General features: G+C 36.2%; 1 protein-coding gene across 1 annotated transcript in view; it reads right to left on the bottom strand.

Annotated features, from left to right (window-relative positions):
• The window catches only part of EPRS1 (glutamyl-prolyl-tRNA synthetase 1), a 91,919-nt gene that overhangs the window by 7,578 nt on the left and 58,332 nt on the right, over positions 1 to 26,009 (bottom strand). Inside the window, exons 17-28 of the mRNA XM_017869928.1 lie at positions 21,672 to 21,905; positions 20,269 to 20,531; positions 17,438 to 17,489; positions 16,079 to 16,288; positions 15,657 to 15,729; positions 14,268 to 14,347; positions 13,662 to 13,763; positions 12,988 to 13,143; positions 12,320 to 12,517; positions 11,455 to 11,628; positions 3,886 to 4,046; positions 2,699 to 2,777 (exon numbers count right to left, since the gene is read on the bottom strand). Of these exons, the coding sequence (XP_017725417.1) occupies positions 2,699 to 2,777; positions 3,886 to 4,046; positions 11,455 to 11,628; positions 12,320 to 12,517; positions 12,988 to 13,143; positions 13,662 to 13,763; positions 14,268 to 14,347; positions 15,657 to 15,729; positions 16,079 to 16,288; positions 17,438 to 17,489; positions 20,269 to 20,531; positions 21,672 to 21,905 (1,782 nt within the window). The remainder of the gene's footprint in view (positions 1 to 2,698; positions 2,778 to 3,885; positions 4,047 to 11,454; positions 11,629 to 12,319; positions 12,518 to 12,987; positions 13,144 to 13,661; positions 13,764 to 14,267; positions 14,348 to 15,656; positions 15,730 to 16,078; positions 16,289 to 17,437; positions 17,490 to 20,268; positions 20,532 to 21,671; positions 21,906 to 26,009) is intronic.

The raw sequence follows: 26,009 nt of genomic DNA, 5'->3' as shown, positions 1-26,009 counted from the left end.
AGGGGGGAGGGGGGAGGGGGGAGGGATTGCATTGGGAGTTATACCTGATGTAAATGACAAGTTGATGGGTGCCGACGAGTTAATGGGTGCAGCACACCAACATGGCACAACTATACATATGTAACAAACCTGCACGTTATGCACATGTACCCTAGAACTTAATGTATAATAATAATTTAAAAAAAAAAAGAAAAAACAAACAAACAAACAAACGTAGACACAATCAGTGTGATGGTGCATGACTGTAGTCCTAGCTACTCCAGAGGCTAACACGAGAGAATCACTTCAGCTCAGGAGTTGGGAGTCCAGCCCAGCCAACATAATGAGACCTCGTCTCAAAAAAAGAAACGGATTAATAAAAAAGAATAAAAAAGACACAATCTTTTGTAATATGTAATATCTCAAATTGCTTAGAAAATGTCAATAACAAGAAATGGCAATACTCAAAAATCACAAATACAAGGGATTAGTAAGGGATGGCAGTAGTAAACAATAAATATTATATACACATAGCATTTATTTTCACTGAATTAAGATTCTCCCTTGGAAAATGTACTAAAATCAAGTCCTAGTAAAATCAGATATAATTTTTCATTTATACCAATAAAGAAAAGTAGAAAGATCCAAACTTTCCCCTACATTTGAATTCCAAAGATCTCGTCTTCCTTCTCCCCTCCTAGTAGATACAATTTTATTTACAACAACCTCAAAGGTTGCTTGTTGGTCAATCAATACATCTACTAAGCTGACCAACATAAGGTGAAAAGGGGGATGGAACTGCCTACTGAATAAAAGAAACAAAAATTTGTTTTCTGGTCCCTGTGTTCTTTGGACATAGAGCTAAAATACCACAGGTTCTACTTCAGAATAGTTATTGAAATCTCTACAGTAACTTACCCAATATTAGAATAAAAGACATGATTCCAGCAATACCTGCTGGCATTCATTTCTTTGAAAGCAATGTTTTAACTGATAGTTACTCTATTGATTTATTAACTCTTATGCAATGTCTTTAATAGACTGCTCAAACATGACTACAGTATTTCTACAATAAAGGAAAATTTTAAATTCAATAATAGAACAAAAAAATCATAAATTAGAGTGAAAGAAAAAACACAGTGCTACAGATGGCTACCCACTGTCTAGCCTTCTATTAAAAGTAGGAAGTTTGAGGCCAGGCGCGGTGGCTCATGCCTGTAATCCCAGCACTTTGGGAGGCCAAGGCAGATGGGTCACTTGAGGTCAGAGTTCAAGACCAGCCTGACCAAAATGGCAAAACCCCATCTCTACTAAAAATACAAAAAATACAAAAATTAGCTGGGTGTCGTGGCGGGCGCCTGAAATCCCAGTCACGCGGAAGGTTGAGGCAGGAAATCGCTTGAACTTGGGAGGTGGAGGTTGCAGTGAGCCAAGATCTTACACCACTGTACACCAGTCCGGGCAACAAAGCAAGACCCCATAACAAAAAAAAAAAAAAAAAAAAAGGAAGTTTGAGTCAAGTGAAAAATTACAGAACCCAGAAAGGTGAAAAAATTACAAAAGCAATAACCCAATAAGGATAGAAGGCTAAATACTGAAGAATTATAGATCTAAAGAGGATTTTGATATCTATTTTGTACTCATTTTACAGAATAGTAAAATGAAAGCCAGAGATTAATTTTCCCAGTTTAAGAAATAAGAGACATACTAATACATTATGACCATAAAAATTAAAGCTTTACATAAATTCATGCTCCTTCTCAGCATGGATTTAAAACATAAAAAAAGATACAGAGAAAAATGCTTTAAACCTAGTCAGAAGAGGGATCTAAATTCTGTATAGTTGGGGTATTCATTTAGACACTGGCCCATGGTTTTCTCACTTGTAACCTGAGGACACAGGATTGGTTGTATTCAAACATGTATACCAGAATACTAAGGACCATAAGTGATTCATTCCAATAATTAAATAACTTTGCAAAACTGAAATTCTTCTTTATGAAAATTTAAAGTTTCAGCTCGAAACAACTGCATATACCCAATATATAAAACCAATTAAATCTTAAAAGAGCCATTAACTACCTAATTAGGAAAGTCTATGGAGTTCTAAGGAGCCAGATAGCCCCTCATTATGAAAAACAGGCTTAGAATAAGCAACACTTTTCTTCTCATTATTCAGAAAGTTCAATCAATTGAGAGCTGAGTATGTACAGTCAGGGAATGGAAAGAAACTGACTTTTCTCCTTGCTTTAGGCAGCCGCACATGACAGCTTTAAAGCTAGAACAATGGTTACTTTAGGAACTTACAAGACACTGAAATAAAAGAGATTTTCAATAATGAAGAAATAAGGAGACATACAGAATCAATGTTCTTTAGAAAGCAGCATATCAAACATGGGAAAAAACCTTACATAATCAGTTCACAAGTATTACCCCAAAATGGTATAATGTTGTAATGCTTTAGAAAAGCCAACAGAAAACAGACTATATATATATATATACACACACACACACATTATATTTATATATAAGATATATAAATATAAAACAAAGACTATATAGATTATATATTTATACATATATATAAATGTTGAGTAATGTACTATCTTTTTATGTGATTGGCTTTAAAAGGTATTAATGCCATGCATAAATTCAATGAGTCTTAAAATACAGTTTACTGAAATATTTTTATACTGAAAAGTTTTCAGAAGTCTCTGACCTTTCCAGAATCTAGTATCTTCTGAAAGTCTTCCATTGTATTAGCCACAACCATATGAGTCTTAAGGTCTTCAGAAGCCCTACCAAACAAAATTAGAAAACAATACATAATTGTTCTCACAAATATGACAAAGTTTTATGAAACACATAAGCATAATTTAATGAAAAGATAAGCTGGAAGTCAGAAGGACTCAATTTGAATCTCAAGTCTGTCACTCACAGTGACCATCAGTATATCAGAGTTACCTTATCATTGCACTATTGTGAGCCTTAAATGCATGGGAAATTTGTTAAGCACACAACAGGTGATCATAACTTTTGTTACTGCTGTTAAATCTCTAATGACCGACATTCTTTTCCTGGCATTAACACATTACCTATGGGAGTCTGTGTTATTTTTTAAACCTCCCTGGTCTTAAATATTTCCAGATTCAGAGGAAATACATATAAAAGATATATAAATATATATCTTACATCAATATATAAGTGCCCTCATATAAGATGCAGGCATTACCCTCTCCCAAACTGCACCTCTATCCCCAGTGGTAACGGGCCTTCCTCTCTGCTTTCTGCTCCAGGTAGGCAGAGAAAGAAAACAGGGTGCCACGCTAAGCCACTAATCTTCTGGTGCCTCTGCCTTGACTGCCTTGAGATCTGTGATTCTAAAAGACTCTCTCCATAGGTGAGGGTGGCCCTAAGGCCTTCCTCTATCCCTCATTCCCAATCCTAGTCAGGAGGTTCTCAGTCTTGGCTATAGTATAATCCCCTGGGGGAGCTTTTAACAGTATAGTTTCCAGGTCCTCTTCAGTCCAATTAAATTAGTATCTCTAGGAAGGCACTGGTAGTTACTAAAGCTTCCCAGGTGCTGCCAATGTGTACCCAGCAGATGACAGTCAATACCTGAAGCCCTTGAATTTACATCTCATAAAAGCCTAGATCTAAATTAATCCAAGTAAGTGCGGGGGACAGAAACTTCATTGTTGCAAACCTAGTAGGAAGCAGATGGCACTTAGGAAAATAACCATAATACAAGTTAAAAACCCAGAGAGTAGTGAATTAAGTAGCATGAGGGCTCAGAGGGAGAGAACAAATGCTTCCAACTAGGACAACCCCAAAAATTCCTTGGTAAAGATCTCAAAGGTGGTGGAAGATTTGGAGAGAGAGACATAAGCAATTTTAAGAAACTACCTTGTGAAAAGGGTGACATGGATGTCTTCCAAAATAGCTTGGAGTTTAGTCTCTGCCTCATTTTCAGCAACTGTCAGCTTTTCTCCAGTATCTCGTCTGACAGCTACAAACTGACAGCTCTTCATATCACGTGGCCCAACTTCAAGTCTAATGGGAACTCCCTATAAGATAAAAAAGGCAGTTAAAATGATATATGAATGTCTCCAGTTGAATATACAGATGTAATTCATGCCCTATCTACAACAAATTATAAAATCCCAAAAAACAAAGGCAAAGCCAAAAAACAAGAAAAAAAACCACAAAAAAACAGGTAATACTGCTGAGATACTATAAAAACCTACTCTAGTAAGAAGGTATAAACCTAACACAAAAAATCTACTGCCCTAGTGGTTCTGAGCTAAGGAAGTTCTTCATGGAGAAACAGAGAGAGTAGTTTCTAGATCAGCATTCCCAACTTTTCTTACAAAATAGCATCCAGAAAACGTATTTGCACAGGAATGGGGTTAAACACTTTTTGAGGCTACAAGCCACTGAGGGGGATCAGTACCATGACACATTTTTGACTCATTCCTGACACGGTGGTATTCTCTGGTTGAAAAGTCCTCATTCTGGATACTCTATCTTTAGCATGCATTATGATCACCCTGGAAGGATTGTTAATGCCCAGATTTCAGGGTCCGCCTCCAGAGCCTTTTATTAGAATAGGTTGGGGATGGGACCTGAGAATTTGTTTGTTTGTTTGAAGACAGAGTCTCACTCTGTTGACTAGACTAGAGTGCAGTGGCATGATCTTGGTTCACTATAACCTCTGCCTCCCAAGATCAATTGATTCTCATGCCTCAGTCTCCTGAGTAGCTGGGATTACAGGCACCTACCACCATGCCTGGCTAATTTTTGTATTTTTAGTAGACACGAGGTTTCACCATGTTGACCAGGCTGGTGTTGAACACCTGACCTCAAGTGATCTGCCCACCTCAGCCTCCCAAATTGCTGGGATTATAGATGTGAGCCACCGTACTTGGCCAAGAGTTTATATTTCTAACAAGTTTCCAAGTGATGCCGACACTGCTGGTCCTAGGACTCCAGTTTAAGAACCACTCCCCTATACTCTTTGGTTTTTCCAAAGCAACTCAAGCATGGACTATATGCAAGTTTAAGACTTGGGAATGTTCAATCTTGTGAATGTGTATCCTGTAAGGGGATTAAAATCCTTAAGGATTAGGGAAACACCACATTTTTCAGGCCCAGAACCTTATTTGATAGATAGTAGATTTTAAGTAATTTTTTTGAATGAATAATCCTCTAAAATTAATGGGATTTTCCTAAGTTAGGCGCTTCCATGTACAATTTAGATGCCGGGTGGTACACCCAAAAAATGTCATAGGAAAAATTTTAAATATTACTCTAGAAGTCCTTATTTACCTCTAGGGAAGACTTATTTTACAAAATGAGATTAAAAACAAAAAAACAAACAAACAAACAAACAAAAAAACACAATGGAACAAACTGTTGCATGCTAAATATTACATTATTTTATTGCTTTAGTTTATTTATCCAATATATTATACTGGATGTATTACATGCATTTGTAAGATACAGTGCTAAGTGCAATGAGATTTAAAAGATGAATACGAAATACATCTTGTCCTCAAGAAGCTTCATGCTTTGTAGAGTAAATAAGGCACACATATAAACAACAAAAACTAATACAGAAAGTCAGCAGTGAGAGAATATTCGTCAGCTGGAAGAGAGAAGAAAAGTTACTGGAGAAGATAAAAATTAATAAGGAAATTATTCATCAGAATTAAAGAACATTCTATAAAATAAGTGACCTATAGTTACAAAAATGCCTATGTTATAAACGACAATGAAAGCCTGAGGAACTACTTCTGATTAAAGAAAACTAAAAGGACATGACAGCAAAATGCAATAGGACTGGACCCTACACTGAAAAAGCAGAGAGCATTGGTAGCCCACAGCAGGGTGTCTGAGTCTGAGTCAGGCGAGAGGGCATCTGCACGAGAACAACCTTGTATAGAGCGACAGAGCACACGAGGGATAAGGAGCTCATTCATACAGAGGAGTGGGTGGCAATGGCAATGAGAGATTGGTGGCATACAGGGTGACTAATCTAATAAATTCATGTACTAAGGATAATTAGAGCTAGGTTTCTCATTGTCAGAAAAGGGAATTACGAGCACAAAAGGGAGAAAAACTAGAATGCATCCTGTGGTGGTTTTTGTTGTTCTTGTTGTTTTTCCTGAGACGGAGCTTCGCTCTTGTCGCCCAGGCAGGAGTGCAATGGTGCAATCTGGGCTCACTGCAACCTCCGCCTCCCAGGTACAAGCGATTCTCCTGCCTCGGCCTCCTGAGTAGCTGGGACTATAGGTAGCCGCAACCAAGCCTAGCTAATTTTTGTATTTTTAGTAGAAACGGGGTTTCACCATGTTGGACAGGCTGGTGGCGAAATCCTGACCTCAGGTGATCCACCTGCCTCAGCCTCCCAAGGTGCTGGGATTATAGGCATGCGCCACCGCACCAGGTTCACCCTGTGGTTTTTTATTGGAATTTAGAGTATAAACTCTTGGTTTTCAACATATATAAATAGACATGGAAATATGGTGGTAAAAGTGTACACGTATCTGTATGTGTGTATGGACATCTACATACATATACATATTCAGTAGCTCCATCTACTGAGAAGGCCTGGGAGAAGTGATAGCTCAAAAGCAATGAGCATACCCAGCACTAAACACCATTCTCCACTCAAAAGAACCAGAGCTTCTAAGATATATGGCAAATTCCTGGGCCAGGGTAGAAAAAGTACAAGATAAGCCTACAACATCTTGTGCCAAGCAGCAAGGACGTGCTTAAAGAATGATGGAGAATGTCAAAAGGACACAAAAGCCAGCTTTAAGGGATCATAACGGTCAAACCGGAGACATTTTGAGCATCAAAACAAAAAACGTTAGTAACAGATTCTGTAACCCAGTGCTTAATACTAGAAACCATGGATCCATAAAATATGAATTAGCTAATAGAAAGGCTAGTAAGAAATGTGCTGTGTCAAGATCACGATAATCAATGAAAACCTGAGAAATGATTGCAGACTGAAAGAGACTAAAGATACATAATAACTACATACAACATAGTTCTGAACTAGGTCCTTCTGCTATAAAGAAACACTAGTCAGACAGCTCCTGAAAGCTGAATTGAGGGTCTAGAATTAGACTATAGTAATGTATGAACATTACTATACCGACTTGTGTTGTATTATGTAGGAGAATATGTTGGTTGTACTATGTTGGTTGTGCTGTGATTATGTAGGAGAGTATATTTGTAGGGTGATGGAGCATCAGGTTAGCATCTTATTTTCAAATGATTCAAGCAGGAAAAATTAATTATTTGTATTGGACTTGCTTTATTGTAAGTTTGTGACTGTTGCATGATAAAAAAAAATTTACAACCCAGGTAGAAGAAATAGCACAAGCAAAGACACAGAGGTGGAAAAAACAGGCTGTCTGTGAAGAAAAGGGCATATGAAAGGGGATAATGAAAAGTGAAAGTTGGAAAGGTAATCTGAAGCCAAATCACGGAGGAGGCAAATATTTTGTTGATAGTTTTTTTCTAAAACTAGTTACAAATTTAACTGTAAAAGATTTGTGTTTTGCTTCAACAGCAACACAAAATTATCTTACTCTTTCCACATAGTAAAAAGAAAAGTAGTTAATTCACTCAGATTATTTTCCCCTTTATATTTTCATAATATAGGAAGGGGTACCAAAGAATTACAGGAGTTGCTGGTTTCTGGCCTCACAATCAAACCATATTATAGCTCATTTACTAATCTGAGTAAGTTTCAAAATGTGCGTATACATCGCTCACACACTTTGGTCAATCGCTGTCAAAGCAATACAAATCCAGAGCTCCTAAAATATTTTTTCTTAGAAATTATTTGACTAAATGGAACTAAAATGGCATTAATCTAATACCTTCCACTAATACCTTCCACTAGATAGTGAACTCTTTTTCTCAATATTCTTTAACTTGAGGCATCAAGTTTAGAACTTAGGTGCTTTATTTTCTTTCCTGAGGAATACAGACAATGAAGCTGTAGCACACCCAACTCATACTAAGAATACCTCCCCAACACAGTATAGGCTCACTAGGGTACTAAAAGAAGAGTGACAAAGACAAAGCCAAGTCAGTTTAAGGATGAGAAATGAATAAAAGAGGAAAGGGTACAAAGAAGAATTCAGGAATGAATGTGGATGGTTTTTTCTTTTTTAATCCCGCTAGTAGCCAGCAATAAATTTCTCCTTTAACATTTTATAGCCCAGGTTAAGTAGAAATTAGTTTAGAGAAACTGCTACTGGCATCACACAATAGCTATAAGTAAGCAAAAAAGAGTGCAATTAAAAAGGAAATGACATGGAAAAAAAATTCATGTTTAAAAGAGCATGTAAAGAAGCTGGTATATTACATAAAAGAGAAACAATTATCATTATAATTACCATTCCTTGGCAAAGGAAATTTACCTCAGGGGCCATTTGAAACAAACAAAATGATAAATATTAACAACTTTGAGAACCCTAGATGTATAAATACTTAATAATCCCAGTATTGCTGAGCTTCCATAGTTTGAAAGCTTGCAGCTGCAATCTCAATACATTCTCTTATCCCATCGCCTATAATATCAGTTTATATAGTCTCGATTCCTAATTTCTAGATCCAGTAAGATTCCCTCTTTCAGCGTAAGAAAAATTGTTAAATCCCAGAAGTTTATAAAACAAAATTAAGGGCACAGACAATCTATTAATGACAATGTGCAATAAACGAAAGTTATATTACAAACAATAAAGCAGAATGTAGACTGGCTTTAATAAACAAAATAAAAATCAACAAACTGGTATGAAACACTTGGTGTGAAAACTCAAGAACAAAATTAATCTCGGATGTTTCACTATTAGCTATAACAAAGACAGCTAAGTGATGTCCATGCACCGTTATTCCGGTGGTCTATGTAAATAACTTATTTATTATATGAACTCCTGGCATAAACATTTTAGTATACCAGCTACGTGAGGGAAATCATAAACAAGGGCTCAAGATCATTTTTATTCTAACATCATAAAAATAAGCTTCCACCAAAACTATTTTAAATTTAGGTATCACTATTACAAAGCTATGAACTGTGTCAGTACTCAACAGTTTAAGTGAAGAAGAAAAAAAGCCCCCACTATCAAAATAGAGGAAAGTAATGAGAAACCTCAAGTTTTACAAAAACATGCAAAGGAAAATCTAAACTCAAATTGCAGATGTTGAGGGTAAAAGATACAACTGAGGAATTTACCTTGAGCTCCCAGTGATTGAATTTCCAACCTGGAGAATAATTATCTCGTAAATCAGCTCTAACGCGGATGTTAACACTGAGTAACCGCCTTCGATAATCATTGCATTTTGCAATCAGCGCTTCTTTGTCTTCTTCAGAAAGTGCATTGGTAATGCCACACGGAATAATCACCACCTAGAATTCAGCACAATGTCCCAAATTTACGCAAAGAAACAGATACAGAGGCTCTCAGAAGTCGAAACGTACTAGTGGCTATTATTATTAACACAAATCAGCTGTGTGATTTCTAATCCATATATAATGTCTACTAATTACCTGCAAATCACTTACCCATCTAAATGCATTTTCAGCTGACCTACTATATTTCATTTAATCTATTTTACACACACACACACACACACACACACACATATATTTTACCCCAACCTCCCAAGTAGCTGGGACTATCAGTGCATGCCACCACACCTGGCTAATATTTTGTAGACTGGATTTTGCCATGTTGCCGAGGCTTAGTCTCAAACTCCTGGGCTCAAGCAATCTGCCCGCCTTGGCCTCCCACAGTGCTGGGATTACAGGTGTGAGCCTGCATGCCCGGCTCATTTAACATATTATAAACCGTTTTAAAAAATGACTTCTAAAATGTTTATATAAGTAGCTTAAAATTAAAAGAGTAAGAGACAATAAATAATGTAAATGATACACACAGTTACAAAACACTAGGGTCCAGATTGCATTCCACATTGTTTTATTATCAGAGAAATCTGCCTGAATGATATTCAGAAATCATCCTTTCAAATTTCCTTTAGTAAATATGGCTTGTATTTTATCAAATGAATGATAAACAGGAATATTTTCCTTACCTGAACACATGCTACACGGGGTGGTAATACTAAACCCATGTTGTCTCCATGAACCATGGTCATAACACCAATAGTTCGAGTCGTCAGGCCCCAGGAGTTTTGATAGGCAAATTGCTTCTCTCCTGGTGTCTTTGGATCTTCAAAACGATTTCAAACATTTTGGAAAATTCTGCCCTAAATGATGTGATGTTCCTCCCTAAAGTAGAGAAAGATAAGCTTTATTTTAATAAACTATTACGCCCTTGAAAATTATTACTATAAGATCACATGCTTTAAAATGGCACTAGACTTGTCTTTTCTCCTTTTTTTTACATTAAATAAAGTTTTAATTATAAGCATAATTACCATAACAAGAGATTAAGATTAGTCAAAAAATACTATTTACAAGTATTTTGCTCTGGGTAGCTCCTTTTATAGCAGTAATTTTACCTACAACAGTTAAAAGGAAATCATATTTTAGTAGTAATTCAGGATATGTATCATGACTTAATGAACCATGGAGACAGAGGAATGGGATAGATTTGCTTGAAATTATCATACGAAAGTACACTAAACATTTATTTTTTAAAAGAGTCTACTTCCATGATGACAGAAGAAATTACTGGATCTGTCCATGGACTGTGCTTACAGTGACTTACGAATCCTATGTGGCAGTTTGGTACCTGGATAGCTCTTCCACTAGCAGATATAAATGCTTCTACTGTAGTTGTATAGTCTCCTCCTGCAAATTTTCCTTTTCCGTCTTTCTTCCTCTTACAACAGGAATTGCCAGGAGTTCTTCATATACCTGAGCATATAAGTCAAGTATCTGCAAGACCTGTAACATTTTAAATGTAAATGTGTTCAAATTTAGGGTACATTTATTCATTAAGATCTATAAAACTGCACTACTTAAGACTAATTGTGTGGGAAAAGAAATACGAACAATAAAACCTCTTTTATGAAAAGGTTAAAGCAGCCAGTGTGAATTTATTAAGAAAGATACTCAACGAAGCAATGTAAAAGAAGTCAAATAACTTTTAAAATGTATATATAAGTTTAGAATATAAGAGAAAATAAATGTTACGAAAGATACACAATATCAAAATGAAAATTTCCTGAAAATAACTTTTATACACATTAAAGCCCAGAAGTATTTTCACCTAAACATTTAAAAGAGCCTATTTCCCTTATTAATAACATTCCAATAAGCAGTNTGTGTCAGTACTCAACAGTTTAAGTGAAGAAGAAAAAAAGCCCCCACTATCAAAATAGAGGAAAGTAATGAGAAACCTCAAGTTTTACAAAAACATGCAAAGGAAAATCTAAACTCAAATTGCAGATGTTGAGGGTAAAAGATACAACTGAGGAATTTACCTTGAGCTCCCAGTGATTGAATTTCCAACCTGGAGAATAATTATCTCGTAAATCAGCTCTAACGCGGATGTTAACACTGAGTAACCGCCTTCGATAATCATTGCATTTTGCAATCAGCGCTTCTTTGTCTTCTTCAGAAAGTGCATTGGTAATGCCACACGGAATAATCACCACCTAGAATTCAGCACAATGTCCCAAATTTACGCAAAGAAACAGATACAGAGGCTCTCAGAAGTCGAAACGTACTAGTGGCTATTATTATTAACACAAATCAGCTGTGTGATTTCTAATCCATATATAATGTCTACTAATTACCTGCAAATCACTTACCCATCTAAATGCATTTTCAGCTGACCTACTATATTTCATTTAATCTATTTTACACACACACACACACACACACACACACATATATTTTTACCCCAACCTCCCAAGTAGCTGGGACTATCAGTGCATGCCACCACACCTGGCTAATATTTTGTAGACTGGATTTTGCCATGTTGCCGAGGCTTAGTCTCAAACTCCTGGGCTCAAGCAATCTGCCCGCCTTGGCCTCCCACAGTGCTGGGATTACAGGTGTGAGCCTGCATGCCCGGCTCATTTAACATATTATAAACCGTTTTTAAAAAATGACTTCTAAAAATGTTTATATAAGTAGCTTAAAAATTAAAAGAGTAAGAGACAATAAATAATGTAAATGATACACACAGTTACAAAACACTAGGGTCCAGATTGCATTCCACATTGTTTTTATTATCAGAGAAATCTGCCTGAATGATATTCAGAAATCATCCTTTCAAATTTCCTTTAGTAAATATGGCTTGTATTTTATCAAATGAATGATAAACAGGAATATTTTCCTTACCTGAACACATGCTACACGGGGTGGTAATACTAAACCCATGTTGTCTCCATGAACCATGGTCATAACACCAATAGTTCGAGTCGTCAGGCCCCAGGAGTTTTGATAGGCAAATTGCTTCTCTCCTGGTGTCTTTGGATCTTCAAAAACGATTTCAAACATTTTGGAAAAATTCTGCCCTAAATGATGTGATGTTCCTCCCTAAAGTAGAGAAAGATAAGCTTTATTTTTAATAAACTATTACGCCCTTGAAAATTATTACTATAAGATCACATGCTTTAAAAATGGCACTAGACTTGTCTTTTCTCCTTTTTTTTACATTAAATAAAGTTTTTAATTATAAGCATAATTACCATAACAAGAGATTAAGATTAGTCAAAAAATACTATTTACAAGTATTTTGCTCTGGGTAGCTCCTTTTATAGCAGTAATTTTACCTACAACAGTTAAAAAGGAAATCATATTTTAGTAGTAATTCAGGATATGTATCATGACTTAATGAACCATGGAGACAGAGGAATGGGATAGATTTGCTTGAAATTATCATACGAAAGTACACTAAACATTTATTTTTTAAAAGAGTCTACTTCCATGATGACAGAAGAAATTACTGGATCTGTCCATGGACTGTGCTTACAGTGACTTACGAATCCTATGTGGCAGTTTGGTACCTGGATAGCTCTTCCACTAGCAGATATAAATGCTTCTACTGTAGTTGTATAGTCTCCTCCTGCAAATTTTTCCTTTTCCGTCTTTCTTCCTCTTACAACAGGAATTGCCAGGAGTTCTTCATATACCTGAGCATATAAGTCAAGTATCTGCAAGACCTGTAACATTTTAAATGTAAATGTGTTCAAATTTAGGGTACATTTATTCATTAAGATCTATAAAACTGCACTACTTAAGACTAATTGTGTGGGAAAAGAAATACGAACAATAAAAACCTCTTTTTATGAAAAGGTTAAAGCAGCCAGTGTGAATTTATTAAGAAAGATACTCAACGAAGCAATGTAAAAAGAAGTCAAATAACTTTTTAAAATGTATATATAAGTTTAGAATATAAGAGAAAATAAATGTTACGAAAGATACACAATATCAAAATGAAAATTTCCTGAAAAATAACTTTTTATACACATTAAAGCCCAGAAGTATTTTCACCTAAACATTTAAAAGAGCCTATTTCCCTTATTAATAACATTCCAATAAGCAGTTACTTAAATCCATGTACATTTGAATTAATTTGGTTTTGCTTTTAACAGGTGTTACATACATTTTAAATAACAAAATTGCAGAGCCTGAACAAAAAAAATGGAACATAGTTAATATGGAAAATAACTTTTTATACCTCTTCCGCTGCCTCTTCCATGGTAGCAAAAGCACTGTGCCCTTCCTGCCAAAGAAATTCACGAGTACGTAGGAAAGGCTGAGGGTGCTTGAACTCCCAACGCTGGAAGAGGCAAGAAAACAATTTAGTCATTATAAAGAATTTTTCAATTTTTTTTTGGAAACAGGATTGTGCTCTGTCCCTCAGGCTGGAGTGCAGTGGTGCAATCACGGCTCACTGAAACCCTCTGCCTCCCAGGCTCAAATGATCCTCCTACCTTAGCCTCCCAAGTAGCTGGGCTACAGGTGCACGTCAACACACCTGGCTAATTTTTAGTAGAGATGTGGTTTTGCCATGTTGCCTAGGCTGGTCTCAAAATCCTGGGCTCAAGTGATCTGTCTGCTCAACCTCCCAAAGTGCTGGGATTATAAGCATGAGCCACCATACCCAGTCACTTTCCAATTTTTATTACCATTTTATATAATAAGTAATCAAAATCACAATTTATCTTAAATACTTCAAAATAGTTCCATACTCCCAATCCTTTGAAAATAAAACCTATATATATATATATTTTTAAAGAACATGAATAATAATAATAGAATATAAGAGGGGGTGAATACCTACCACCACATTGCACCACTGATTGAGCTTGATGGGCAGGTCTCTGTGTGACTGCACCCATTTTGCATATGCAGGATACATTACTGAAAGGCATGGGAAAATAGAGACAGTCATTTAAGGCTTTATTTCTCCTTTAAGGCTGTAAGAGCTAAACCAGCAAGATAATTAGTAGGAATTAAAATGTAATAAATAAATTTGAAAAATAAAATGTATGTTTGTGTAAATATATTTCCAATGTTTATAGTAAGTGAATAGTATTATTTCATAAAATGTATTACTCAAGGATACAAATCTAAACTTGATCATATTTTACATTCTTCACAGAAGATTTTACATTCTTCACATAATAGTTAATGTACTTTGACAGTTTTCACGTTTGGTTTTTAAAAACACGAATAAAGGTCATATCCTACGTTAAGTTCTCTGCATTCATTGACCTGTTCAATTCTCGCATTCAACCCATAAGTAGGTATCATAATCTCAGTTTTAAAGATGTGGAAAGCTGAGTTTATAGAAGCTAAACAATTTGCTGAATCCAGCAGCTATGTATGAGAAGCAGAATTAATTTATATCTATCTGATGCATCTATTAAGAGTATGAAAGCTCTTGCAATGAATTGCAAAGTGAAGATATCTGTCTTAGAATAGCCTTCTCATGATCTATAATTAGTAAACCAAAACAAACACAACTTTGCCAAATAGTCTCAGAGAAAAAAACTGGTATCACAATATTAATAATGTATTATACAAAAGTATCACTAGAAATATCAAATAAGAACAAACAATCCTGAACTCTACAGATGAATGATCACTTTGAAAGACGCTGTAAAGCCCAAAACCTCAAATTTTCCAATGGCATTACCATTTACCATATGTAATTTTAGAAAAATCATTTAATCTTTCAGAGACTTTTCTTACCTGCAAAATGGAAATCACAAAAACTGCCCCTGCCTTCCTCACAACACTGTTGTAAGAATAACACAAGATGATGTAAAAGTACTTTGCAACCTATGAACACCCTACATGAATGCAAATCTAAATGTATTATTAAAATTTAAAATAATTATGGCATAAACATTTGTATTTGCAATATTATAATCAATTCCAACAATAAAATTATTCTAAGAATAAAATTCCTTGAAAAGTCCTAAAATTTACAGCATAAAATGACTATTTAAAATCCTATAATTTAATGATAAAGAGCTCTGCAATGAATATTAGAGAATAAAACTCTAGACAACTTAAGTCTGCATTCAATCTTTATCAACACTCATGAAGTTTTGTATTGTCAACAGGGATTATACCTATCACAAAGCGAAAGCTGAGACTCAACTCTAGAAGCTGTCTCTATTGTTCATTGAGCATTCTCCTGCACTCCAAGACCTGTTCTCACCTGTTTCACTAGTAGGACGAATGGCAATTGGTTCTGCCAACTCGGTTTTGCCAGATCTTGTAACCCAAGCAACCTAGTAAAAAAAAAATCATTTTTCATACATTTTTTTCAATAGCATTTTGGAGCAACAGTACAAATGCAGGCAAATTTCCTCTGTTTTAATTTTTGCTACATCAATTTAGGCAAGTTAAAATAGTTGATGCTGTTCACTGTGAGGAAAGGTATGCACTTACTAACCTTCTAAATACTAAAAGTCAGTTAATCAATGTGACAAAATTATTACTTGCTATAAAGGTAGAAACAGAACTTTTAACAAAACGGCTTTACATTTTCAAAATTGGTTGTTAAATTCAAAAGTTAAAAATATATTTTCAAGTTTGTCAGAGAACACTGCAAAAAAATAAAAAAGCAAGCTCACTTACCTCTGGGGCAAAGTCAGCAATATGAGTCTTCTCTTTCTCTAATGCACCTTGAGACACAAACATGGGGAAGTAGCAGTTTTCAACACCAAGTTTCTTGATCCCAGCATCAAAAAAGTCCTTGATGGCTTCCCAAATAGCATAGGCCCAGGGACGAAGAATATAACAGCCACTTACGTCATGGTATTCAATCATTTCTGACTTTGTAATGACCTTTTCAAAAGAAAAATAGTCTTTAAAGCTTACATTCAACCAAAATTCTAGTATAAGTGGCAAGAGTATGATAACCTAAATTCAAATCTGGAGGCTTCTACTGTTGATACATCCCCTTAATGTGGGAGGTCATAATGGGAGTATAACAGACCTGACTATACTGAAAAACAACACATAACAGGGTTCCAAACTCTCAATAAAGCTTGAATTCCACCGGGCGTGGTGGCTTACACATGTAATCCCAGAACTTTGGGAAGCTGAGGTGGGTGGATCGCCTGAGGTCAGAAGTTCGAGACCAGCCTCGAATATGGTGAAACCCAGTCTCTACTAAAACTACAAAAATTAGCCGGGCATGGTGGCGTGTGCCTGTAGTCCCAGCTACTCGGGAAGCTGAGGCAGGAGAATTGCTTGAACCCAGAAGATGGAGGTTGCAGTGAGCCAAGATCACACCACTGCACACCGGCCTAGGTGACAGAGCGACACTCCCATCTCAAAAAAAAAAGAAAAAGAAAAAAAAGAAAACTGGTGCACGGGCAGCAGGTGACTGGACACCCCAGAGCAGGCCCGCCCCCCAGCAGCGTGGATCCTGAGGCCAGACACCCAGGTGGTAAAGTCAGGCAATCAGCCCGCCAGGAGCAGCTCAGTTTCATCCGTGTGGGTACAGTGTGTCCAGCGCCAGGGCCCAGGATCTAGAGAGATGTCCAATAGGTGCCAGGTAGGCTGTGCACTTGGCGACCCTGATTCCATCTAAGGGAAGCTCCACCATCCCGCGTCAGTGCCAGATCTGCAGCTCCAAACCGCCCGTGGGGCACTGGCAGCGGTGAGGGCCGGTNTCTCAAAAAAAAAAAAAAAAAAAAAAAAAAAAATTGAATTCCAATCCTGCCTCTGCTATTGACTATATCTTTGTGGCCTTGAATTAATCCCTTTACTTCAACATAAAAAAAAAAAAATCACTATCTCATGGTACTACTTTTCAATTCAGGACTTCATGTGAACATGTTGAAAAATCGTGTCATGTTAAATGACTACAGTATGTATTAAAGGCATTATATAACATTATTACTATTGCCTTTGTGGTGTATTTTAGAATCTAAACATAAAGCAGCCATTGAGACTTAAAACATAAAAATCAACTGAATGCATACTCACCTGAGAATACCAATCAGCAAGATTTTCTTCTTTTTTTGCCTCAAGACCCAACCTGCAGATATGAAAAGTAAAAGATAAATCTCTTCATTCAGCAACTGCTTTTAGGTCGAATGAAACCTCTAAAGTTCAAAATAGATTAGTTTTTCTTCAGTGTGAGTTATTTCCGTATTTGTAACTTCTCTATATTCATTCCCAAGATAATACTGTGTTTTCTCGTTTTGTTTTTAAGACAGGGTCTCACTCTGTCACCCAGGCTGGAGCACAATGGTGTGATCCTGTCTCACTGCAACCTCGGACTCCTCAGCTCAAGAGATTCTCTCGCCTCCGCCTCCTGAGTAGCTAGGACTACAGGCGCATACAACATCTGGCTTATTTTTTTATTTTTATTTTTTGGTAGAGTCAGGGTCTCCCTATGTTGCCCAGGCCAGTCTTGAACTCCTGGCCTCATACAATCCTCCTGCTCCGGCTTCCCCGAGTGCAGGGATTACAGGCATAAGCCACCATGCCTAGCCCCTAAGATAATGTTTTTAACCTAAAAAACAGTAGAAATGCTGGGCACAGTGTCTCACACCTGTAATCCCACCACTTTGGGAGGCCGAGGCAGGCAGATCACCTGAGGTTGGGAGTTTGAGACCAGCCTGACCAACATGGAGAAACCCTGTCTCTACTAAAATTACAAAATTAGCTGGGCATGGTGGTGCATGCCTGCAATCCCAGCTACTTGGGAGGTTGAGGCAGGAGAATGAATTGCTTGAACCAGGGAGGCAGAGGTTACCGTGAGCCGAGATTGTGTCATTGCACTCCAGCCTAGGCAATAAGAGCAAAACTCCATCTCAAAAAAAAAAAAAAAAAAAAACAGCAGAGACATCTCTTAAAAAGTTGTGAGACATTATCCACAAAATCTAGGAAAGCCAAATGTAACAAAAGCTATGATTCTATCCAGACATCTCTTTTACAAGGCTCTTTTTAAGGTAATGAATTTGTGATAGAGACAGAGCGTGTTCACACCTATTCTCCCACTAAAAAAGAAGAATCTTATGCCAGTTAAAATTATAGTAAGATCACCATTTCACTGAAAGTAAAACCTAAAAGTAATAAAACAATGGCTATAAATACACACATATATGTATGTGTACTTATGTGTGCATATTAGCCAAATTTCTACAAGTTTTTCTTTTTCTTTTTTTGAAATAGTCTCACTCCATCACCCAGACTGGAGTGCACTGGTCCGATCTCAGCTCACTGCAACTTCCACCTCCCGGGTTCAAGTGATTCTTGTGCCTCAGCACCCCTTCCCCCACCCGAGTAGCTGGAATTACAGGTGTATGCCATCATGCCTGGTTAATTTTTTTGTAATTTTATTAGAGACGGAGCTTTGACATGTTGGCCAGGCTGGTCTCGAACTCCTGACCTCAAGTGATCCGCCCACCCCAGCCTCCCAAAGTGCTGGCATTACAGGTGTGAACCACTGCGCCTGGCCTTAAGTTTTTCTTTTAACTAGAATAAAAGTTGCAGAATAAAAGTTTATATTTACAAGCTTGTAAAATAAACTAGGTCTGTAATAAAAAACTATTTCAGACAATAATCATTTTTTGAAATACCAGCAATTATTCAGGAGAGTATTGCCTCTTTTTGGAGTTTAGAAACAAGGTTTTACTGGCTAAAAATTTTAATGTATTTGCATTTGCATTCTCCATTGTTTCACTATGACATACCTCAATAAAATAACTCTATGAAAGTTCTAGCACTTTCACAAGCACTAAGAAAGTAAAAGGTGAAAAGTTCTACACTCTCTTCTACCCTGCTATAACTCTGGCTATTCAGTTTAATAGTCAAAAGAAAACATCTGTTGCATTCTCTTGTTTAAGGAGACACTGTGTATATGATATGAGAGCTAAGAGCCAGCAAAATTTGATACTCAGCTAAACAAATGTAAAACCAAAGTATCTCAGTAACAGTTTTTTCTTCTCATTAAGCCATTAAGGAAAATCCATCATGAAGTTCACTCTAATTGTGGAAAGAAACAAAAAATTACAATCATGCATCACTTAATAACATGAATATATTCTGAGAAATACGTTGTTAGGTGATTTCATCATTGTGCAAACATCATAGCTTGTTATACTTCAATGCCAACATCAAGCGCCGTATATCAGGTTTCTACACATGCTCCGTTATAATCTTAGGGACCAATGTCACATAAGTAATCCACTGTTGATTGACACATCATTATGTGGTGTATGACTGTACATTATTCACACAGATTGGAAGATCTTTAAAGAGCCATCTCTCCCACTGTTTTGTCTTTAGTCAGTTTTGTCTTATATTTAAACTATCAATTTTTTGAGAATGAAGCTCTCACTTAGTCCCCACAAAAGATCTTCATTTGAAAAAAATCTGCTTAAGGTGCAAAACAATGTGTATAATTAGGCTACCAATTATGTTTAAAAAGGAGGAGAGAAAACATATATGTATATTTGTGTGTGTGATACATATATATCTGTATTTACTTGAATAATAAATGAAAATCGCCAACAGACACAGAAGAAATTATTAACAGTGGCTACCGATTGATTACGGTGGTGGGGAAAAGTGGAAAGATGGGAAACACGCACAGGAACTTCTTATATTCTGAGATTCTTGAACCAAACAAATGGGTTACCTATTTTAAAAATTAAATGGAAAATTAATAAATGCTATCTGCTGACATTACAGTTTTAGTGTTCTCTAACAATGTGATAAACTAATCAAAATTTGTTTTAAAAAATATTAAGGGTTGAATTCATTCAAAGCTCTGCTTTGCTTCAAATGAAGTTTCTGCAATTCATTACCTGGTCTGTTTCTTAGGGCCCTGCCCTTCTCCTGCTCCACTTGATGAGAGCCCACCTCCTTGGTTTTTAGAAGGGTCTTTCCTTTGGCCATCATTTTGTTTCTGAGGCTTATTCTGCTTTTCAGATTTATTTTCTTTTTCTTTCTTCTTCTTATCTTTGTCCTCAGCTCCAGTGGCTGACACAGGCTTATACTCTACTCCTATCAAAGACTTGTACTGTGCCTTTAGCTGAAGGAGTTCTTGTACAGCTATATCTACTTGATCCTTTAGTTTAACAAAAGAGGAAAAAGAGAAGAAAGTATTTAATTCAAGTCATTGTCTAAGCACACTTAAACAAATACAATGCTCAAAGCTTTCTTTTATCCCCCAACATCAGATGGGTAATGTGCCCAGGTGGTAATAAGGTTCGAGGGAGGCATATCTCACATATGAGTGTGAAAACTCAACCATCACACTTAGGAATTACAAAAGGATCTGTCCAAAGTTTAAAAGCAGATTTGCAAGCACAATTAAAGACAGGGATTTGGGGACAGAAGGGTTTGGGGTAGGTGTTACACCAACTATTGAAATTATAAAGATTATTACAAACAGGGATAGAATTGTGCAAACTGTGACTGGAAAACAGCATGGTTTATAACTGCACTATCCAAATAGTAGTCATGTGGTTCATTTAAAGTAAATAAAATTAAAAATTCACTGCCTAAGTCACCATAATCACATTTCAAATGCTCATGTGGCTAATGACAATACTGTTACAGCATATTTCCATCACTGCAGAAAGTTCTACTAGAAAGCACTGGTATCTAACATGTATTCCATAGGAACCTAAGTTAAAAGCCATTAAATTACATAAGTTGAACATTTCACAATTATAAAGAGGAGATAATGGTTATCAAGTTCTAATAAAGTTAAATTTCAAAACTACGACTGTCTTCCACTCATGTGAATCTGTACAAGAAAATCTACTCCTAAAAAGATAACAGAATTAGCACAGACTACTAAGAGCTCAAAATAAAACCTATTATTTCAGTTTGACAGAGCTTTAGGAGAAAGAATGAAAAACAAGGTAAATATTAAGGGCCTTCAATGGGTGAGCACTGTGCTAGGGTCTAGGTCACTATTCTGGATCTCACAGATTGGAGGGAAACAATTTAACAATTAAAATACAGTCTGTTTAAGTACTATGTCAGTGATGGGCTGTGTCATATGAAAACATCCAATCAAATCTAGTTGGGGTAAGAAACAATCAACAAAGAAAGTTTCTCTAAAAGGCAAAGTAGGAGAATTGAGAACTGAAATATGAGTAGAAGTTAGCTAGATTTGATGGGGCAGAAAACACTTAAGGCAAAGAAAATACTCTGAAATGTAAAAAACAAAAACACATAAACAAAATAACCCACTAACCTTAGGGGCTTTTTCAGTTTTAAGTTTCCGAACTACTTCTCCTTGAGAAGCTACTTTGTCAAAAAGTAATTTGGCTTCTGGTGTTTCTAAACCAGCAGGTTCAGAATTTCTGGTTGGGCTTGAATCTGAACTTTGAGATAATGGGGGCTGACCAGGTATGTACTCCTTCCCAGTTTTTTCTTTATATTGAGCTTTCAGGGACAGTAAGCATTCTACAGCTTCATTTATTTTAGCCTAAAACAAAAGAGAGATAGAGATATTTATAAAACTTTGGAAATTTCTGGAAATTTCAATGCCATTTAAAACATTTTAATTATGAAAAAATCATTCCCATAAGTTAATCATGGGGAAACCTATGTTAAATCATCAGCCTAAAATAAGAGATAAAGCTAAAGAAAATTTAAAACATCAATTATATATAAGCCAAAGAAATAAACAAAAATACAATTCAACATACAACAGTGTAACTTTCTATTTTACGTAAGTAAACAGACAAATAATAGAACATCTAAGTAAACTGTCAGTGTCAAGACCTGGGTCTATATATAGTGAAGTCAGAATTTACAAAATCAGAATAAAGATCAGATCAATGGCTTTGCCTATACAAACCTTATTTCCACTGCTTATTAAACAGAAATTAAAGACAATTTTGGGAAAAAAGGAAGTTTGGGTCCAACTAACGAATAGTTACATCAATTTTACAAATTGACAATGAGATGAGAAAGCATGTTGAAGTTTTTAGACACTTACCTATATATTTTAATCTCTGATACTTTAACATAATAATAAAAAAGAATGATACACTCAGCCCAACCAAGACACTTGTGACTCTCTAGCAGAGAATGACAGCAACACAGGCAAAGGACCCAAGCTGGATACCTTATCTGAAATGGTGCTACTATCTCACTACAAACCAGTGTACCACTGGGAACCTTGAGGTATCAATCAAAATAGATAGGAAAAGTGTCTCCAAATCACCCTATCCAATCTTTACTGCTACATTCTAATAATGCTCCAGATAGCTAAATGAAACCAGGCAGAAGCCATGAAGAATACTCAAATGGGGGTCAGAGGAATGCAGGATACCAATGGTATACCTTCAAAAAATTTGCATCTATGAGGCAGCAAAGCACACTTCCTCGTCCAGCTACTTTATAACGTCTTCTGCCATTAAGAGTGTCACACCAGGCACCACGTAAAGGTAGTAAAATTCAGAGAAAACGTACAAAGAGAGGATGAGAGTAAACTGTCTGATTTGTACTCTTGATTTGTCTCTGGTTTATTGTTTTTAGGAAAGAGTTTTCATAGTAGAAACTACTTTATCTTAAGAAAAAGGGCCAAGCTGGCCGGGCGCGGTGGCTCAAGCCTGTAATCCCAGCACTTTGGGAGGCCGAGACGGGCGGATCACGAGGTCAGGAGATTGAGACCATCCTGGCTAACACGGTGAAACCCCGTCTCTACTAAAAAATACAAAAAAAAAACTAGAAGGGCGAGGTGGCGGGCGCCTGTAGTCCCAGCTACTGGGGAGGCTCAGGCAGGAGAATGGCGTAAACCCAGGAGGCTTGCAGTGAGCTGAGATCCCGCCACTGCACTCCAGCCTGGGCTACAGAGCGAGACTCCGTCTCAAAAAAAAGAAAAGAAAAGAAAAGGGCCAAGTTAATCAGACATACGAGAATCAAGGGGAAAAAAAAGGGCAATTTCCACCAGCTAAAATAAAAATAGAAAAGAAGGAACTTCCCTGCAACTATTTCTAGAAAAAGACGACTATCTGAAAGAAGCTCCATTTTACACTCTAAGCAGGTATTCATTAGAGCTTAAAGTCAGATGGCACACTTTTCACACAGAAAAAAAAAAAAAAAAAAAACCCGTTTGCCAAGATTATAATTTGAAACATTATTATAAAGGAGAAAATTAAGATGAGCAAACCACTCTGTTATTGAATGAGATACTCTTAATAAAGCTATATATTCATACATTTCCCCTCCCATTGGGAAATGGAATATTTTAGATAACTAAGTAAATTAGTCAGGTTATTTTTCCAAAAAGAGTGAAATTGTACTAATCACTACCATGCAATCTTCCCTGATGATTTAGAAGGTATCTAAAGATTCTTGAGAGAATTTGAATTATAATATGAAAAGTATCATTATCATTTTACGGCGTATTTAGTCTGTGCCAGACACTATACTAAATGCTGTACATGGTATATTATTTAACTCTCAAAACAACCCTTAGAGAAGTTAAGTTTAGAAAGATCAAGTTCCTTCCCCAGAGTTACACAATAAGTAGTAGAGCTAGTATTTGAATCTCGGGTTTATTCCAGAGGCTATGATCTTGACCACTATGGTTGCTTAGCGTTACAGAAAACAATGATCTAAATGTGCATTTTATTCCTACTAACATGCTATGAAAACTGCTTTTTGAAAGAGATCTTTGAATAGTACTCTGAGTTTGTCTCTTAGAATATACAATGAAGAACTGATGGGTGGAGAATAAATTATCTCTTAATACTAGTTTTCTGGATTAAAAGACATTTACAAAGAGAAACTGGGTGGTATACTATTATTTAGTACAATATCATACAACAGCAGAAGCTGAAAGAGCATTGCTAGTAGAATTTAAGTTGTCAGTGGACACAGACTGTTTTAAACTTACCTAACATATGCCAATACAAACAGAAAAGGTTTTCAGCAAATAATTGCTCACGTGGATTAACGAGAAAAAGAAACAACCTACACAAAAGACTTTGGTAAAGGTTTAAGATGGGAATTTGAAATAAGAAAAGTGATGCTAATATTATGACTAAAAACTGGAAAGTTAAATAAAACGGAGAAAATGGACAAACTTCTGATTACATCCTGACTACATTCGGAATGAGTACTCAAACAGCTATTTTTTCAGCAGCCACTAGATGTAAACGTTTCTCCATGGGGAAAGGAGTGAACTTTTAAAAACAAAAAACAAACAAACAAAAAACTGGAACGTTATCCATTTGAAATAATAGAACCTTTCAAAATAGCCTGGATATCTCGATTCTAAATGCAAAACTTTTCTCAAAATACTTTTTTCAAACTTGTTTTTTTCCAACTTTATTACCAGTCACTCACTTTTTGCTCCTTACTGGCATATCTAAGAGAACTATATCTACACACATTAGTAATGACGACTCCTGAAAGCAGAGATTCTCACTTGGTGGGGAGGGGGATGAATGAGTGGTAATCAGAACAGAAAATCCTTCCAAGTAAGTGAGGGAAGAGAGTGATGATGCTTGTATAATATTTTTTAAAGTCTGCTAGGAGATTTAGTAAACTAAAATTTCACAGGTTTCAAAGAAAGACATTTTAAGAAAATAATTAACCGAGCGTGTGTAGCTTAAATACCTACACCTGTAAGGAATAACCAATTACTGAAACCTGATTCTAGGAGCCAATACAGCATAGGGTAGACCCCAGATCTTGATGTCAAACCTAAATTAGAACACAACACCTGTTCTCCTGCTGATCAACTGGGCTGATTCGTTTACCTAAATCACAATGTACCTGCTACTTTTCTCTGATACAGATCAATTAACACAAATTCTGAAGATTTTCCAGAAGATCCCCAAGCTGATGTAAGTCTTGTTAAGTATCCTGAACCACAATCTGATGTAAGATGCATTTATATTTGTTTAGATCAAAATCAATTTTGCATTAAGTACTAAATACAGATATAGCTGGAATTCACTACACACGTTACAAACAACATCAAGAAAAAGATAGGCTTTTTTCTTATTTCCTTCCCTGCAACATTTATCTTTTGGCCTGAGACATCTTAAGGTTATTTGGGTGAGAGTGCAGGGTGGCAGTTTCCTAGAACAACCTGCTTAATGGACAAAGGGGTACAGTGATGTATGTCCTTTCCTGATAAACTGTGATTTAGGTTTTAAAAAACAGTAACATTGGTGTAAAAAATAAAAAAGCAAAGATTGGCAAGATGAATTATTGGGGACATAAAATACTAGGTGCCATGAATTAAAATGCTGCAACTACAGAAGCAAATGGTGATTCAACCCCCCTCCACATAGACTGCATATGGCATAAAGAGAGAACATTTGTGACAAAACAGTTGTGAATTATTTTTATTTAATAATCATTTGATTTTGTTGTTACTTGATTTTTAAACAACTGTTAACTATAATGGTTCTCAAAACTCTTTCTTCCAAAAGGGCTACATAATAAATATTTAGGCTATGTGAGTCTCGGTTGCAACTATTCAACTCTTTAACTGTAGCATGAAAACAGCCATAGACAATACATAAACTAATGACTGTATCTGTATTCCAATAAAATTTCACTTACA

This window comes from Rhinopithecus bieti, unplaced genomic scaffold, assembly GCF_001698545.2.
Source record: "Rhinopithecus bieti isolate Rb0 unplaced genomic scaffold, ASM169854v2 scaffold_1673, whole genome shotgun sequence".
NCBI lineage: Eukaryota > Metazoa > Chordata > Mammalia > Primates > Cercopithecidae > Rhinopithecus > Rhinopithecus bieti.
This window is presented reverse-complemented; position numbering and strand designations above follow the sequence as displayed.